We start from the raw sequence: 19,497 nt of genomic DNA, 5'->3' as shown, positions 1-19,497 counted from the left end.
TCGCTCAAGAAGGCTTTCTTATCTCTCCTTGCTATTCTTTGGAACTCTGCATTCAGATGTTTATATCTTTCCTTGTCTCCTTTGCTTTTCGCTTCTCTTCTTTTCACAGCTATTTGTAAGGCCTCCCCAGACAGCCATTTTGCTTTTTTGCATTTCTTTTCCATGGGGATGGTCTTGATCCCTGTCTCCTGTACAATGTCACGAACCTCATTCCATAGCTCATCAGGCACTCTATCTATCAGATCTAGGCCCTTAAATCTATTTCTCACTTCCACTGTATAATCATAAGGGATTTGATTTAGGTCATACCTGAATGGTCTAGTGGTTTTCCCAACTTTCTTCAATTTAAGTCTGAATTTGGCAATAAGGCCTACATTAGTCTTTGATAAATTTTCTTTAGTTTTGTCAAAATATGTCCCATACTCATCTTTTATATTTTTGTTTCAAAACTGGAATAAATCATTCAATTCCAAGATGATTTAGATGTTTTTAATACATAATATTATTTAGATATGGGGGTGTTAGTTGTTTTGCATATTCATTGCTTCTAAGCATTTTCAACAGGTAGAACTAGAAAATCAATAGTTTTGAGAAAATCATGAGTTTATGGAATTAAAGGCTCTTACTGAGTATTTTTGAATTCATACTTGTACCTCTTTTCTCTTACATTAAAAACCTTGGCCTTTCCAATATTTAAATACTTATCTGCCCTGTGCTATAATATACATTAGCTACAAATTAATAATAAAGTAGCATTAGCAAAATTAAGACTGATGAATGAAATAAAACATTTTTTGTTGGTCTGTTTATTCTTAAATTATTTTCTGTAGTAGATACACAAAGAAAATACTGTGTTAAGTCACCTGAGATAGTTGTTTTGTAAGTGTGATTATGTATCCAGTTCATTGGTTTCCATTTATTTTCAGTTCTTGCATCTACTGCATTTTATTTGTATTTGTCCTATCCATTCTTTATTCCTCTGTTTCTCTTTTTCTGACCTCTTTTGGATTAATATAGTATTTTATGTAAAATATTAAGGTATGCTTCTGTGCTATTTTTCAGTGGTTGCTCTAGAGATTACTTTTCTTAATCTATAATCTAATAATTGTATACAAATTTAAAGTCATATATAAACATTACCATGGCCTAACTTTCATTTATTAACTTCTATTTCTATGTGTTCTTATTAGCATTTATTGTACTTTTACAGATGTTATGAATTCAATAATATGTTCTTATTATTTTTGCTGTAAGTAATCAATAGTGTCATAAAATTTTTATTTTTTATATATTTATATTTTACACATATGCACATATGTACTCCTGTTTTTCTTTGTTTCTTCCTACACATCCAGGCTTCCATCTAGTGTCTTTTCTTTCAGTTTCAAGAAATTTCATTTAACACTTGTGGTTTTTGCAGTCTGTTGTAGATAAATTATGTCAGGATTTGCTTGTCTTAAAATGTCTTTATTTTGCTTACCTTCCTGAGATTGACTTTTTTCCTCCCCATTTAGCATTTGAGAGAATTCTGCTGTCTTATATTTTCCATTGTTTCTGATAAAATGTTAGTTGTTGGGCTTACAAATGTTTTCTCTATATAGACTATATTTGGCTGGAATGATGAGGGGCAGAGAGGTATACTCTTATGATATTCTTTGATTTTTGTAAGTTTCATTATATATTCTCTGGTAAAGTTTCCCATGTATTTATCCAGCTTGAAGATCACTAAGTTTCTTTGATATGTAGGTTCATGCCTTTCATCAAGTCTAGGACATTCTTAGCCATTATTTTTGTTTCAAATTTTTCTGACCCATTTCTTCTGTCTTCTGAGACACCAATTACTCATGTGACAGACGATTAGATATTGTCCCAATGGTCTCAGATTATCTTTAGTTATTTTTTCTCTTTTTTTTTCAATTTGGACAATTTATATTCTCTTACCTTCAAGTTCAATGCATTTTTCTTGTTATTTTAGCCTACTTTTACATGAATCAAAAACATTCTTTATACCTGCTACTACTTTGTTATTTCTAGTTTTTCCATTTTGCTCTCATTGAGAGTTTGCATATTTATGCTGAATTTCACCATATTTTTATGCATGCTATCCATCTTTCTCACTAGAAATTTTATTAATAATATTTTATCATACGTATTTTAAAGTCCTTGTCTCTTAAGCATAGATTTACCTGTATTAACTGTATTTTCTGTTGCAGGAAATATGACCTGTATTTTCAGGTCATATTCTCCTACTTCCTTGTGAATACCATAATTTGTGATTTTATGCTGGACACTGTTATTAAAAAATAAAAAATAACCTAGATAATATTTACCTCTGGAAATGTGTATACAGTTCCTCTGTCATGTTGCTGATTTAAGGTTGAGCTGGTCTCAGTTTGTCGCCATCTTAGATTTAGTGTACTACTGGCTTCCAGACATTTGAGGGCAGGTTCAAGGATTTTCCTTTAGTAGATCTCTCCTTCCACCCCACCCCAGCTCCATCTCATATCTATCTCTGTCTCTCTCCTTTACCACCTACCTGTGAGCTTCCTAGTTTTTGGGGAGTTCTCTTTGCTCTCCAGCGTCCAGGACCACACCTCTCCTATCCCCACCAATTATCACTTTCTGTACTGAAAGACCCATTTCCATATTGATTCCTTGCTCTACATCCTTTGATTGGCCATATTCCCTGCACTGTCAGAAGGCCCCATGAATCCTGGAGGGATCTTTCTCAGTTCTCCTCTTCCAGGTTTCAACAGGTTATTGCCATGTAGATCAAGAATGTCCTGAGTCCCTCAGGGCTGTTTTTCCCCTTCCTTTTCCCATTCCCCAAACCTTCAAGGGCTGCTTCCTTTTTCTTAGGGAAAGCCCTGTGTGTCTTTGAAAAGGTAATTATTTCACTCCCCTCCTGTTTTTCTCCCTAGCTTTCACTTGATTGCTTTGCTTTCAAGGAAAATGTTATGTACTCTGTAGGGATCTCTCTCAGGTTTCCTGCTATGTCCCCAGCTTTTGATAGGGTTCTGCCTTGCATTTAGTGAAGGCTATGTTAGCTTCATGTCTTACTATTATGAGGTATGAATTAGTTGTTTCATTAACTGCCAGCTATATGCCTGAATCTCAGAAAAATAAAGATACATAGGTATTTGCAAAAGTAAATGTTACCAGTACATGTAGAGTCACTAAAAGTTTGCAGGTGCCATAACAGAATAAAGAGAAAAAAATTGAAAGGTGAATTCATCAGGCAAACTCAATACTTCCCTTCATGACATTAACTGAATCTCTATATAGTGTGTTGTCTCCACTATAAATGGAACATATGGTATAGGTTGGGCTTCTGTTAGAACAAAAGTATTTGGAACTTATATTTGGCTCAGTATATTTCAGTTTTTTTTAAAGCAGGAGAACACAGATTTTAAAGAGGATAACACAGATTCTTACATATATAGTATATATCATAATATATAAATACTATATTTACATGTATAATTATGTATACATTTTATACATATACATTTATGTATATACTGGAGAAGGAAATGGCAACCCCCACCAGTATTCTTGCCTGGAGAATGAATCCCTTGGACAGAGGAGCCTGACAGGCTACACTCATGGGGTCTCAAAGAGTCAGACACAACTGAGCAACTAACACTTAACTATGTGTATATATATTTTTCTCATTATGTGTGTCTATAGCGTATATATGTATATGTTTTTATATACATATATAGTGTGTATATATACCTGATAGTTGAATGTAGTCTTATTATACTATTAGTATTAGAATTTAGAAAGATGGTAACAATAACCCTGTGTACGAGACAGCAAAAGAGACACTGATGTATAGAACAGTCTTATTGACTCTATGGGAGAGGGAGAGGGTGGGAAGATTTGGGAGAATGGCATTGAAACATGTAAAATATCATGTATGAAACGAGATGCCAGTCCAGGTTCGATGCACGATACTGGATGCTTGGGGCTGGTGCACTGGGACGACCCAGAGGGATGGTATGGGGAGGGAGGAGGGAGGAGGGTTCAGGATGGGGAACACATGTATACCTGTGGTGGATTCATTTTGATATTTGGCAAAACTAATACAATTATGTAAAGTTTAAAAATAAAATAAAATAAAAAAGATATGTAAGCTTCACTAACTTACCCTTTTACTAAAAAAATGAAATAAAGCTCTCAGGAAGTTCTGACATTTAGACAGAGAGAGAATACTAGGTGCCCTTTCCTTACTCTGTACCTCCTGTTGCTACAGGAAATTTTCACTCAAAGAGCCTATTGTGTTCTCAAGCCCACATTCTTTCCTGACGTTTGTGATTTCCTAGACCTCTTCAGTTGTCTTGGGTCTGTTTCCTTGTGTATCTCTGCTTTGTACACAATTTTAAATTTGAGTCACTGTTCACTGTTGCACAAAGCATGAAGGTTTAGTAAAGTCTTTTTTGAAGTGCAGATATAAATAAATCAGCTATCTGTGTTTGAAAAGTCTAAACTAAAGTGCAGTTGTATGCTTCAGCTTGTCAATGGATATTTATGAGGTGAGCATAATACTATAACGGTTATAACAGTGAAATATATCCTGTGCAGATAGCTAGTAAAGGAGCTTGCAGGTGTTAATGCCAGCAGAATTTTAATGCTCAAGAGATGGGAAATGTGGCACTTGCTCTGCTTAATGCTACTCTGGTCACAGTAACAATCGATTGGCAAAATCAATTTTCAAATATTGCAACAGAGTTGGGGTCTATGTACTTGCTGCTAAGTCACTTCAGTCGTGTCCGACTCTGTGCGACCCCATACATGGCAGCCCACCAGGCTCCCCCGTCCCTGGGATTCTCCAGGCAAGAACACTGGAGTGGGTTGCCATTTCCTTCTTCAATGCATGAAAGTGAAAAGTGAAAGTGAAGTCACTCAGTCGTGTCTGACCCTCAGCGACCCCATGGACTGCAGCCTTCCAGGCTCCTCCATCCAGGGGATTTTCCAGGCAAGAGTACTGGAGTAACCAACAGTAAATATATTGGTTCCTACTGTTGTCTAATTTTAATCTCCTGGTTTCATTAGCTGAAGAACAGTAACGGCACTGGACATTTTTATTTTGAGTCTCAACTTTCTACTCCTACTTATTATGTGACCTAATAGAAGGTATTGCCAACGATGAAATGTCAATGAACTTCTTACTCTAATAGATACTTGGTGTTTCCTGAAAATCACCTAAATGGAGTTAAGTGATATGCTGGTTTGTAATATATCCGTGGTACATTCTGTTCCTTCTTATACTGAGGGAAATTGAGTAACAGAGTAAAGCCTCTGCACAGACCTGAGCTCTAAGAGATGAATTGGCATATAAGTACGTTTAAAGTTTATAAAGCATCATATTGCGCTTATTTTTTCTAGCAATCAAAGAAAAGGAAGTTAAGCGTTTAGTCTTTAGACCTAGGAGATTTATTTTTGTAGAAGAATTTTTGGAATTTTATGGAATAGTATAGTTTCAACATGTTTGCATGTTTAAGCTTCAAATTCATATTAGTTAAGATTAAATTGACATCAGCTATCTCCATGGTACTTCAGTAAGTCATACCAGAATAAGAAAAGGCAACAAAGAAGGGAATTAGACAAGATTTGATCTTTTGTGTAAGATAGAGGTTGGGGTGTAATACGTTTGTTGGAGGGTTTTAAAGGTTTAGAGGAGTGTGGAGTCTGCATAATTAAGAAAGTTGAGAATTAAGAGAGAAATATATTAGTTTACAATTACTTATACCTAGTCCACTTGTAAAGAAATATTGAGGAAAATGTGTAAAAAAACTTAAGGATAAAAATAGAGAAATAATCATGGGCCAAAGTGTTAGCTATACCAGAAAATGTACACTAAGAATAGCAGTGCCTTAGAACATGATGTAAGTCTGAGCTTTTGGAAGTCAAGGCGCAAAGAGAAAGGCTGAGTTATACAGTTGGCATTACATAATACAAGGGAAACGCATGAGCTTACCAGAAATGACAGGCTTTTTCCTACCTAGCTCTGAACTCCAAAAATTGACCCCTTAATATCATCATCCTCAATAGCAATTTTCCAAAATGCGAAATTCTCTATATATGATCAAAGTTTATATGGGGTCTTGATATGACCAAATGTTGAAGGGATAATGCTTTAATGTTTTCATAAATATATTTAGGAAGGCATTGTATTTCTAATGAGAAGTAAAGACGCCAAGTCCATATATATTGATAGTTTACTGGTGATCTGGTTTTACATAGGTACGAATAGCTTGAATGATAGTTATCAAACTATAATTTTAGTTTAAGCAAAAACAAAATCTCATATGAATTGCAATTTTAAAGCATAGATAAGAGTACAGCTTCTTGATTTGAATTAGGAGAGCTTGTATGTGTCTGTTTCCTCCATTCTTGTGCACTATTCCAACTGTAGTGACTCTTTTAGAACCCATGGGACATCATAGACTACAGTATGAGAAACCAGACTGACCTAGAGAAATCAGTGGCTAGCATTTCACTTAGAACCTCACTTTGAAAGATAGTTTTGCCCACAGATCTGGGGAGGAATGATTCCAAAATTATTATTGATGAGTCCCTGAAGTATACATATTCTGTGTTGTTGATTGAGTGGATACACACACACACACACACACACACACACACACACACACACCCTGCTTCTTTGTGCCTCAGTGATAAAAGAATCTGCCTGCCAGTGCAGGAACCACAGGAGACATAGATTTGATCCCTGGGTCAGGAAGATCCCCTGGAGGAGGAGATGGCAACCCACTCCAGTGTTCTTGCCTGGATAATCCCATAGACAGAGGAGTCTGGCAAGCTACAGTCCCCGGGGTCACAAAAGAGTTGGACACAACTGCGTGACAGAGCACACATGCCTACATATACCCTGGATACTATGCATGTTATTGGAAAGTTTGATGTTGTATGAAAGTTTTATCTTATATTTTCATTTAAAGGTGATCAACTCCCGTATGCATAGGGTTTGACGTAGGCTATGTGTGCACATGTACACACTCATGAGTGTGAACACGCACATACATACAGACATTTCAAGAAGTTAGATTGTTGATTGTGACCTGGACAAATGCTTGAACAGGCCTTTTATGGAAACTCTTAGTATTATATACCATAAAAATGAAAATACTGACTGTGGACTATAAAATTTATTAATCATCATCTTCTGCCATACTCAGTCCCTCTTGAGTAGAACTGCACTCACATGAGTTCATCAGGGTATTGACTGTAAAAGACAACCTTCAGGCAAGTAAATGAGGTGACCTATGGGAACATGAATGCTAAAGAACTTTGGCATAGATAGTAGATGATGGTGATTCCTGAGAGCAGTCAGTGGGTTCCTGGGCTGATTTTTAGAAACATAAATATAGATCGTTAGAAAGGATCACATTTTTGCTGATTGAATTTACTCTTTGAAAACTATTTTTTTAAACTATCAAATGTATAAATATACAGAAAAGATACAAAATAGAATGTAAGAAATCATACAGTTCCACTCCTCATAGTATGTTTGGTATAGTCTGTTAGTCTTGTCTTTTGCTCTTTAGACATACACTGTTAGTTGCTCAGTTGTGTCTGACTCTTTGTGGCCCCATGGACTATATGAGCCCTCCAGACTCTTCTGTCCATGGAATTCTCCAGGCAAGAATACTGGAGTTGGTTAGCTGTTCCCTTCTCCAGGGGATCTTCCTGACCTGGGTCTCCTGCACTGCAGGCAGATTCTTTACCATCTGAACCACTAGGGAAGCCCGCCAGACATACTCATTGCATAATAATAAATATAGTAAGTAAGTGTTAGTCACTCAGTCATGCCCGACTCTTTGCAACCCCATGGACTGCAGCCCACCGAGCTCCTCTGTCCATGAGATTTTCCAGACAAGGATACTGGAGTGGGTTGCCATTTCCTTCTCCAGGGGATCTTCCCAACCCAGGGATCAAACCCAGGTCTCCTGCACTGCAGGCAGATTTTTACCGACTGAGCTACAAGGGAAGCCCAATAATAAATATATATATATGCAAATTGGAATTTTTTCACTTATTATTTCCCTACATCTTTAAATATTTTAAATTTTTCTATTTTAATGGCTACATATATGATAGATGAATCATAATTTAATTTTCCTCTGATAGAAATATAAATTAACTGTTATATTTTTCATATTATAAAAACGCAATGGTAAACATTTTGAAATCTTTGCCTAGATACTTTACTAGGCTGAATTCCCAACATGAAATTACTGAGTCAAGGAATATAAGCTTTTAAAGACTTATTACACATGTGGCTTACTATATAATTTTTGCCAATTTATGCTTTCACTAGCAATGCGTGAGTTCTCTTGCCACAGAAGCTCACTAATTAGGTAATGTGCTCAATATAAAGTTGCATAAAACAGTTTTACGTTCAAAGTGAGGCAGTTTTATTCCTTTTAAGCCATAATTTTTATTAGGTAAATAAAATGTCATTCCCAGATCATAATACCATGGTTTCAATTATTAATATATAAATGCCTTTCTAATATACTACAACTTATTTTAAGTTGGTAAATATGCAAATAACAATATTGTTTATAGTTTATTTGCCTCATTGATTGTTTAGCATATTAAGAAGATAAATTATAACCTGGCCAGTCATTATCTGAATTATCATAGTTTTGAAATTAATGTACTTTAAATGTATTTGGCTATAATCTAAAGTCAGTAGTTATTCTGTTTGTTCTACCTAACCTTAATTTTTTTAAATGTTTAAGTAGTTTTGCTCCTAATTTATGCAAAATGAATAAATTTAACAATTATTTCATTGCATCCAAAGAATTCTGTACTCCCAAGGCAAAAGAATAGAATATATTCATAGTTCATTTTTAAACAAATGTAGTCCTAAGGATACTATTTTAATTCAGTTTCATATTGACTATATGTTGTTACTGTTGAAACTTATGAACTAGTGATTTAAAAAGCATGGTACAACATTCAGATTGGTTGTAGTGATTGACTAATTGAATAAATAATATGGTGTTACCTAAATCATCACAACAACAGTATACTTTGATTTCACCCATTATTTAGATGCATGATTAGAGCATGATTTTAAGTCAGGAAAATTATTTTTTAAATATTCAATAAAAATTTGGAAACATAGAGAAAATTAATGTGTTTTTTTTTTTTTTCTGCCTACAATGCAAGAGACCCAGGTTCAATCCCTGGGTCAGGACGATCCCCTGGAGAAGGACAGGGCATGGCAACCCACTCCAATATTCTTGTCTGGAGAGGAGCCTGGTGGGGTCCATAGAGTCTCAAAGTCAGGCACAGCTGAAGCAACTTAGCATGCATGCATAATACAATATTACATGTTATTATATATTATTCTCTAAATACTGTATCACCTGAATTCAAGCTTCTTTTATTATGTTGTAAAATATAGCATAAATATAATATAGCATGCTCATTTGTGTCCAACTCTGCAGCCCCGTGGATTGTAGCTCCTCTGTCCGTGAAATTTTCCAGGCAAGAATATTGGAGTGGATTGCCATTTCCTACTCCAGAGGATCTTCCTGACCCAGGGATTAAACTCGCATCTCTTGCGTCTCTTGCATTGGCAGGCAGATTCTTTATCACTGAGCCGCCTCAGGAAGCCACATCTGTTTTAACTCTTGCTAGCAGAAACCTTGTGTTCATTTGTTTTAGCATATTACAATTTTAGTGGTTTATTTTAGAGAGTCTATAGTCCTTTCCCTGGTACTAGTATTAACCTCTATTTAGAGAATAAAGTATTAAAAGTATGTATCTATGTATATTTCTGTATATTTAGGTTAGTTCAACTAACTTTTAAAAAATTTTTCAGAGCTTGATGGTTTATAATTACAGTGAAATAGGGGGGCTTCCCTGGTGGCTTAGCAGTAAAGAATCTGCCCACAATGCAGAAGATGCATGTTCAATCCTTGGGTCAGGAAGATCCCTGGAGGTGGAAGTGGCAACCCACTCCAGTATTCTTGCCTGGAAAATTCCACAAACAGAGGAGCCTGCCAGGCTACAGTCTATAGAGTCGCAAACAGTCGCGCACGACTGAGAGACTGAACACGCACATGCACGCTAAGTGAAATAGTCTCAGGAAAAGAATCGCTGTTTACTACTAGTATTTTCCATTCTGAACCATTCAGTGATGAGTCATTTGCTCAAGCTATTTTATACTGCTTTCCTTGTTACCTTGGTAACAAACCTTTATTGTATAGGCATTGTAAGCATGCGGATATAGCAGACCTATAAGCCCTGTCATATCCCATTTCCTGTGAACAAAAATTGCTCTGCAGTGTTCTGGCCTAGAGTGCTTGCTTTGCCATGATATCAATGGCAGCCCAAATATTCTTGACCTTAAATGTAATTAGCATGATATTGACAGGTTTTGTAAGCTTAGTATTGAGTAGTACTTGAAGGCCCACAGACTCTTAATTACAGCCACTTGCAACCAGGGTATGTTGCCTTGATTTTAGAACATTCTGGTAAGTGAATGGTAGTAGCTAGCATGAAATAATCCCCTGGGAGTAAGATAACTGATGGAATACTAAATAAAAATTTCCTTTGGCCAATAGTTTCTTTTTTTCTTGATTATTCTTTATCTGTCTTTTCTTTTTAGAACTACTGTATTCTATGTTTTTCCATATTATCTTCTCTCCTTTACACTGTTGTATTTTTCTCCTTTGTAGTCCATTTTTTTTTCTCTCTCAAATTCGTACTTTTTCTGTCTTCTCATTTTCAAGGTCTTCTCATCCCCAAGTAGAGGTATTCTTTTTTTAATACACCATCCATTTGTCCAGTTGTTTCTAAGCAAGTATTTATTACATGTCTGTTCTGTGTTAGACATTGTGCAATAACATCATAGACAGGAGATGGATAGTGACTGTTTTTTAAATGAGAGTTTACTATATGCCAGGTACTATTCTAAGTGCTTTATAGATATATATTAACAGACTTAATAATATAAACATTCAATTTTTAATCCCCATTTTATTGATGAAGAAATCATAAGTTGTTCATGATCCCACAGTTAATAAATAACAGAACTGGGGTACATATTCAAGCTTTGGAGCACTAGGATTTGAGCACTATCTTTTCTTTTGGTCTTGGAGCAAGCAATTATGGTGCAATGTGGTTTGGCCATTATAGAGATGGAATTTCAGGGAAAGAGCCACATGACTGGGTGAGCTGAGGAAGGCTTAAACAGAGGAAGTAACTTCTGAACAAAACTCCTTTAAGTTACCAACTTTTCAATTCCTATAAATTAAAACGTGATCAGATCTTGATAAAAGTGAAAAACACTGAGTCCATGATTAGAAGTAGAGGAGGTATTTGGTTGTTTTTATCAATGTGTGTGCTAAAATCCAGGGTATATATGGTATTCAGCAGAGTTTTGAGGTACTTAAATCAATAGACTGATGATCAGTACTTAATCCCAAGGTTGGGAAGAGTTGGAGTAAGGACCTCAGGGTGAAAATCAATATGGCTTTCTTCATTTTAGTTTCTAGGTCTTTAATTAAACCACACCAAATGAAATAGAAAATAATTTAGTCTGGAATAGTTTAGATGATAACATGATTTTGAAAATTCAAGTGTACTGTGAATTTCTCTGTTTAAACCCTTCAATTGCTTAAAATAAATGAGTCAGCATCACTAAGGTTAATCTGATTTGTAGAATAGAAATGGTCAGAGAAAGAACTTTACACTTAAATCTAGGAATTGGAGAAGGCAATGGCACTCCACTCCAATACTCTTGCCTGGAAAATCCCATGGACGGAGGAGCCTGGAAGGCTGCAGTCCATGGGGTCGCTGAGGGTCAGACACGACTGAGCGACTTCACTTTCACTTTTCACTTTCATGCATTGGAGAAGGAAATGGCAACCCACTCCAGTGTTCTTGCCTGGAGAATCCCAGGGACGGGGGAGCCTGGTGGGCTGCCGTCTATGGGGTCTCGCAGAGTCGGACACAACTGAAGTGACTTAGCAGCAGTGATGAAATGCAAATAAAAGTAGAAATTCATGATAACTTCTTTTTCAAAATGATATAGAAGAGAGAAAACTTTTACATTTTGTGTCCAATAAATACACAAGAAAAGATGTCATTAATTTGTATCTTTGCTCTCTGAATGCCATTCCTCATATATTTCCTTTTGTTTGGTTTTGGAAAACTGCCAGAAAGTAATATTTTTAATATACATCATTGTTTTAATATGCACGGTTAAAATCTATTTCTCATTGTATGTATTTATACTATTTATACTGTCATGGCTCAGAAGGACTGATTTACTGCTTTGCCCAAATATTTATTAATTATGTCATTTTTCTTCCTACCCCCCTGGAAAAATTTTTTTCAAAAGGGATATATCATGAAAATAACATTTAAAAATGTTTTTCTTGGCACTTGATGACAAATGTAGCTAATCTGGAGAAAAGCATCTTTTCCCTTAATATTCATTCTGAAAATCTTGTTTGAAGGTTCTAGAAAAAACAAAAATATAGTCTAAGTACATGACCTGTGATCATTTCATTATCAAGGAATTTTGATCTCATTCTAAAGTAGTCTTCTCCATGATTTTCTCCCACTTCCTTTTGCACAGATATTATCTGTAGACATTAGGCACAAAGTAAGGAATAAAATTGACAATTGTAGTAATAACGTTACTTCCAAAATTATTTAGAAGGCAGGTAATTTGATGAATATTTGCCTCTTCAGTTCAGTTCAGTTCAGTCGCTCAGTCATGTCTGATTCTTTGCAACCCCGTGAATCGCAGCACGCCAGGCCTCCCTGTCTATCACCATCTCCTGGAGTTCACTCAAACGCACATCCAGCGAGTTGGTGATGCCATCCAGCCATCTCATCCTCTGTTGTCCCCTTTTTCTCCCGCCCCCAACCCCCCCCCAGCATCAGAGTCTTTTCCAATGAGTCAACTCTTCGCATGAGATAGCCAAAGTACTGGAGTTTCAGCTTTAGCATCATTCTTTCCAAAGAACACCCAGGACTGATCTCCTTTAGAATGGACTGGTTGGATCTCCTTGCAGTCCAAGGGACTCTCAAGAGTTTTCTCCAACACCACAGTTCAAAAGCATCAATTCTTCGGTGCCCAGTCTTCTTCACAGTCCAACTCTCGCATCCATACATGACCACTGGAAAAACCATAGGCAAGAGTAAATGTAAACTACCTTGCTTTAATATTTCTTCATTGATTTCTGAAATTGCCAACTTGTTGTACAGTGATTTTTGAGAGGAAAACAGACCAAAATCTTGTTTCCTTTTTAATATACCATGTACAAAGGATGTACACTTGAAATAAATGTATTTTTAACATTTAGAGGGAAATGAAAAGACAGTCTAAAATATGAAGTTAGAGAGCAGATATTAAGAGAAATAGGACAATCTCCATAAGATGATGATCTGAACCCTAAAGTAGAAAGCAGTGTGGTAGCTTTGGACTAAGGAATCTGGATATGATTTAGACAGTACAAGACATCAGCACTGTCACACCAAGGAGGGGAAGAAGGGGATCTTTTATTACTAACTGGAAATTTATTTTCAACTAATTCTTGGATTATTTATAGTTACGTATGAAACAATGTTTCTCTATAAGCTTTATTGAAGTGCCAAGGAACTAGAATGGCAGACTCTCTTTGGAAATGTGGAGTGCAAATAGAGTGACTATGTGTAGAGGCCATGTAACAGTGGTGTGCACTTGTGAGAAATGGTTGAGAGTAGTGGACAGGAATGCTAATAAGTCTCTTGTGAAAGCCTATTATAAAATGGAATCACAAAGAAATGGCATCTCTCCCTTTCTCCCTGACTTCTTATTCTCAATCTCTTCTATACAGTCCTCATGTATACGTTTTTGAAGCACCAATTTTATATCAGCTTTAAAAACACCAGCTTGCATAAAGGAATACTTTTATTTCATTATAGAAAATATGAGTTTGTGGCTTTGATATTTTTATTGCTAGGATAGTAATACTGTTCTTTAAATAACAATACCAAAGTTCTATTTCTCATAGTTTTTTTTTTTTTTTTTCCCACTCTAATTCTATCATGCCATTGTGTGGATGAACTTGCTATGGTAAAGATCTGAATAAACCGTCATGCTTTGACCCAGGGGAAAAAAATTATGACCATGTTTCATCTTAATGTTGACCTTACCTTGGGTAATTGTTTGTTATATCATGGTACAAAAACTAGGTGTTCTCAGGTTTTTAAAATAATTATTTCAGTATTTCAATAAGTATTTGTTTCTTTCCTAGGGCCGGTGCATAAACTTCTCTCGAGTTCCATCTCAGTAAAAGGAAAATGAGAAGGCCAAGAGGTACGAAGATGGCACACGTTCAGAACGCCGATTTCCAACCAAATGAAAAAAGTGCATTTCAGAAGTTTTTGGAAGAGCAGCTTTATTCCTCTCAGTCAGGAAATGTTTTCTCTGCCTTCTGCTTTGCTTGCACCAAATATTTTCAAACACTTGTTCTGCCATCTACATGGGAGTTGATGAAACTCAATGGTAACTCATGATTCAGGACATTGAAAATAAAGAGGAACATTAATGGACATGCTGTGGTTTATACAAGAAAGTCTGCTTGAATGTGTAGAAGAGGAAAAAGTGAAAACAAAAGTGTGAGGATGATGTCAAAATAGAAAAATAAAAAAACAATTGGCCGTGGTGGATCCTGAATGGAGAAAGGAGTGTTTTACATGGAAATATGGCACTTGTGTGTTTACATGGCAAGATTGTTAGCCAAAGGCAGAGTGCGAAATCTCCCACCAGGCTCAGCAAATAATGGAGTCTATTGCCTTATAGCTATGTCAGATCACGGAAGCCTTCCAAGTCCCCCTACCACAATGTGCCTTCCGGGAAGCTTCTGACTGGAAAATCTTGTCATTCTAACACTGAAAAGTGCACACGCATGACAAAGTGTAGACAGGATGCCTCAAGGTATTGGTAGCAAGCAAGATTTTGCCCTTTAGTTTTTGAAGACACCTTCCTTTCATTATGCGCTTGGGAAAAGAAGAAAATTAATAGTGCGTTATTCCACAGGAAGACAGCCTCTCACCAGAGATCTTGAGTGGAGTTTAATGGACTCATGATTTGAGAACTTGTCCCTGTGATGGGTCGATTTACCCCTCTTGCTATGTTTAGGGCTTAGTAGTGCATAAAGCATTAATATCTGCAAACATACCTAGGAGTTTGTTTTGCTTTTAATTTAAAGGAAGCAGTAACCACAAAGCTTCCGCTCAGGGTTTTTTTCTTCCTCCAAGTCTCCAAGGGCTCTTCAGCGTCACAAGCCAGCAACTCTCTTTGCATGAAAATTTCAAAGTTTAATTAATATAATTAAAGGCAACAGCAAGCAGCAGCCTGTGAAGATTTTGCTCATCTTTTTTATGCCTTTTGACATTGAATGACCTATTACTGTATGCATATTTCTTGGATTTTTGAGGGGCACTCTACCTTGGTTGTGATTCAGTTGAGAAAAAACAAAAAGACCTCCTCTCATCAAATTATAAATGAAAATATCAGGAGGGCCGACCACCTCGAAACATCGAAAATGTCTGTATTATAATTTTTTTTTTTTTTTAGAAAAACCACCATCGTGTCACGTCGACGATGCCAAATTATGTTAGCGTGAGCGGAAAGACTGTGGGGGAGGAAGGAGGCAGCAGCTGAAGAAAAAGCTCAAATGATCTAGTCACTTTCGATACTGTACTTCAGATGCGAAATGGATATTCGACTGGAAACCTGACAAAGCGCGCCTGCTTTGATGTGAACTGGTATAGACAATGACCAGTGGCCGGGTCAGTGGGATGTCTCTCTGCGAGCACAAAGGCTTATCAAATGACACTAAAAATAAGTTCAACAACCATCATGTTGGAAGGGAGAAGGCGAACATTTCATGTTTGGCGGGCATGTGAGTGCACAAGATGGAAACAGCGATTTGGAGCATCCCAGTATAATTACCCCCATTGTGCTCTTAATGGAAATTTCAAAGGACGGGAGTGATTCTGATGGTTGGTGTTCAGATTTGTGGCACTGTTCCAAGAAGCCTTACTCAGACACACAAATTTTTATATATAGATATACATATATATCCTCTAGCTTGAATCTTTTGCTCAAGTTTATTTATGTCACTGGCTGGCTGGATCCAAAGTCATGTGTCTCCATATTCATAAATAAAATTTTACCTGTGCTTTGGCTACCATTTTCTTTAAGCCCACATACACTCAAGCCTTGTTTGGTTGCATATTGAATTGTCTTGGCTAGTTGCAGGGACAGAATTGTATCCAGTTCCAAAATGTCTGTTATGTTCACAAATGATAGTGTTGGTAGTAATTATCCATGTGTGCAAGTGTAACTTGGAAACCACATACATCCCCACCAAGTTCTTGTAGACCATTGTTCTACATTTGCATCTGGGGCAGATGCTGTTTTCTTAATTTGGCATTTCATTTCTGATCAGTTGTTGTTTAGTCACTAAGTCATGTCCAACTCTTGGGACCCCATGGACTGTAGTCCATCAGGGTCCCCTGTCTACGGGATTTCCCAGGCCAGGATACTTGAGTGGGTTGTCATTTTCTTCTCCAGGGGATCTTCAGACCCAGGGATTGAACCCATTCTTCCTGCATTGGCAGGTGGATTCTTTACCACTGAACTATCAGGGAAGCCCTTCTGATCAGTGCACACCCCTAAATGGTATTGAAGAGCATCAAGGGTACATGCAGAAGCTAAGTCTGCTTCTTTGGTAGTTCCTTTGAATTCGTCTAGTATCATATGGCATTTCTATGACACTTTTATTTTTTACCTGAGCAATGTAAGTACACCTTTGCCCTTACGTGGCAAAGTAGGTTTCTGTAGAGTGTAAGGAAAATGGATTTCCGGTTCTAATATCACTATGAAGAACTTTCAGTGAAGAGGAAGAGGCAGTGGTCTAAATACAGACTAAAAACGTATTGTTCATAAAGTTCAAAGACAGATGGAATTTCATTGCACTTGAAGATACAAACTAGATTGAGGTTAATGATTTTCTCTGATTTTGCTAACTAGCAAATTGAGAATAATTGCTTAAGGAGTGTTGTTTTCTCACAAAAGGACAAAATTGAAAACCTCTATGCCTTTCAATTAAGAATATAAAAGGTTAAAATAAAGCCATTTCTTTAAGTTTAATAGTGTTTTATATTGAGAAACAGTTCCTGTTTAATTTTCTGGACATAATGTCAGTCAAGATCTATTTTCTGTGAATAAGCCAGTTTAAGTCTTTATCCACAATCCATTTGTGTTGCATAAGGTTGCAAAAACAATTAAGTGGGAAATGACTCCTAACTTATGTGTCTACTCTGCCTGGAAAGAAAGTTTTGAAGGCATCTATATATATTTCATAACAATGTCTGTTCTTTATGGATTTGATCCATAAATATTTATCTATCTGAAAACTTTGATACTTGGAATGTTTTCCTTAAAGCATTTGGTGCTCCAAGAAGAAACATTTGGTGCTAAGAGTTACAGCACTGATGTCTTTCCCCAAGTTAATTCTATTTTAAATTTTTAAATTTCCTTCCCAATGAGATGCAGAGTAAAATTTGAGACCCTCCATTAAGTGGGGAGCAGCATCTGTCATCTATGGATAATTACTATTTTGGCAAAAATATATAAGGTTTGAACGTTCTACATTTTAAATTGTTAGAAAGGAAATGACTTGCTTATATTTTTTCCTGAATTATATTCTAACCATTTAAAATAATAAATTATTCAATATTTGTTTTTCTAATAAATCCTTACTGGATACAAGATCTGGGTGTCTCTGTGAACTTAACTTTATTATCTAGATATCACTGACCATTGTTTACTGCTCAGAGGCATTTAATTAGATTATTTTAAAAATTAAAACAGCCTGTATTGTGGCCAAGAAGGTTATTAAAGTGTTTTTTTTTAATTGAACTGCTTACATATATTATTTTTCAATTTTAAGAGGGTAAAATATAAATGAGTAATATTTACAAATATTGTAAATATTATAACTTCCTCTATCACAAAGCCTTATGGTTAACTTTTACTAGATTTTGTTCAGCATCACATTACTTTAGGAAGTTTATCACTTCTCTGTTGCTACTGGAAAAATGTTAGTATTCCACAGGAGAAAATACATAATTTTAATATGAAAGGAAATACCTATCCTAGAATCATCGAATAACTCTGATTCATCTCTTGGATGTTTAAGTAAAGAAACAAGCAGGTGAGACTGGAGCATGTTGTCTATTTGCAGGTGATTAAGTGAGTGCGGCCACGTACTCTAGGCTCAGAGTTAGATTAATATTTTACCAAGTGAATTTCTATGGCTTATTTCAGAGAACACTTCAATTTGGGGATATTTCTACTCTTACCAGGATCTAATTCAGTCAATTTGACAAAAGATAGAAAAACTTCTTTCTCATAGTGTAGCAAGCTCTGTGCTGGTTTTTTTTTATGCATTTTATTTTGGGGCTCTTCTGCCAAAAGAAAATGCTGATAAGAAAGTACAGAGTATAATATGCAAATTTATATTAAAATGTGCTTGTTCAGATTGCTTTGCAAGAACTATATTAAGGTAAAGTGTGTGTGTGTGCATGAAGCAGGGGAGGAAGAGAGACATGGAGAGAGGTGGAGATTGACTCAGAGTGCATGCATGCTCAGTTGCTCAGTCGTGTCTGACTCTAGCCCTCCAGGTTTCTCTGTCCATTGGATTTTTCAAGGGAAGAATACCAGGGAGGTTTACCATTTCCTCATCCAGGAAATCTTTCCAATCCAGAGATCGAACCCACATTTCCTATCCTCATTCTTTGCAGGTGGATCCTTTACCACTGATCCATCGGGGGAGCCCAAATGTACTACAAATTGTCTTGGCTTAAGAATCAGATGATGGAGGTTCTGGACCTAGATCTAGCCACAAGTAGCTTGATGAAATTGAACAGATTAGCTTCTCAACCACAGAGTGAAAATGGATGAACTGGAAATACCTAAATTTCCTTCCAACTCTGACATTTTTATGAATATACATCTTATTTAATGTTTTAGTATTTATGTATATCATATTTTAATAACTGGCTTCAAGAATTGTTAATATGAGAATGTGTATCCACCTTAATAAAGAAGTTAAAAATAAAAAAAAAAAATAATAACTGGCTTCATTTGTAGAATGTGATAATATTAGCTCTGTAAACTGCCATTTCATTATAAAAAAGGCATTGAACTATATAGTACAAAATCTGGTAATTAGCTATGATAGAGTAATTTCTCAGTAAATTTCTTTTAACTATGCTTTGTCAAAGACACAACTGATAATAAACTTTATATCTCCTGAAATCTCTCAAAAGTTGTGTAAAATATTGGAAAATATATTCATGTGTTTCACTTAGACTCTACAGTCTGAACAAGTGTCTCAAATGCATATATAAAGACAAACAGAAATCGTTAGGAGCTATTTATGC

General features: G+C 36.0%; 1 protein-coding gene across 1 annotated transcript in view; it reads left to right on the top strand.

Moving 5' to 3' along the window:
- ANTXR2 (anthrax toxin receptor 2) overlaps positions 1–17,969 on the top strand; it is a 180,869-nt gene extending 162,900 nt beyond the window's left edge. Inside the window, exon 17 of the mRNA XM_010845903.1 lies at positions 14,295–17,969. Within this exon, the coding sequence (XP_010844205.1) occupies positions 14,295–14,333 (39 nt within the window). The 3' untranslated portion in view covers positions 14,334–17,969. The remainder of the gene's footprint in view (positions 1–14,294) is intronic.
- The last annotated feature ends 1,528 nt before the right edge of the window (positions 17,970–19,497 follow it).

The sequence above is a fragment of the Bison bison genome, unplaced genomic scaffold (genome assembly GCF_000754665.1).
Source record: "Bison bison bison isolate TAMUID 2011002044 unplaced genomic scaffold, Bison_UMD1.0 scf7180017864228, whole genome shotgun sequence".
Classification (NCBI taxonomy): domain Eukaryota; kingdom Metazoa; phylum Chordata; class Mammalia; order Artiodactyla; family Bovidae; genus Bison; species Bison bison.
The sequence above is the reverse complement of the archived record's forward strand: the minus strand, read 5'-3'. Positions and strand labels throughout refer to the sequence as shown.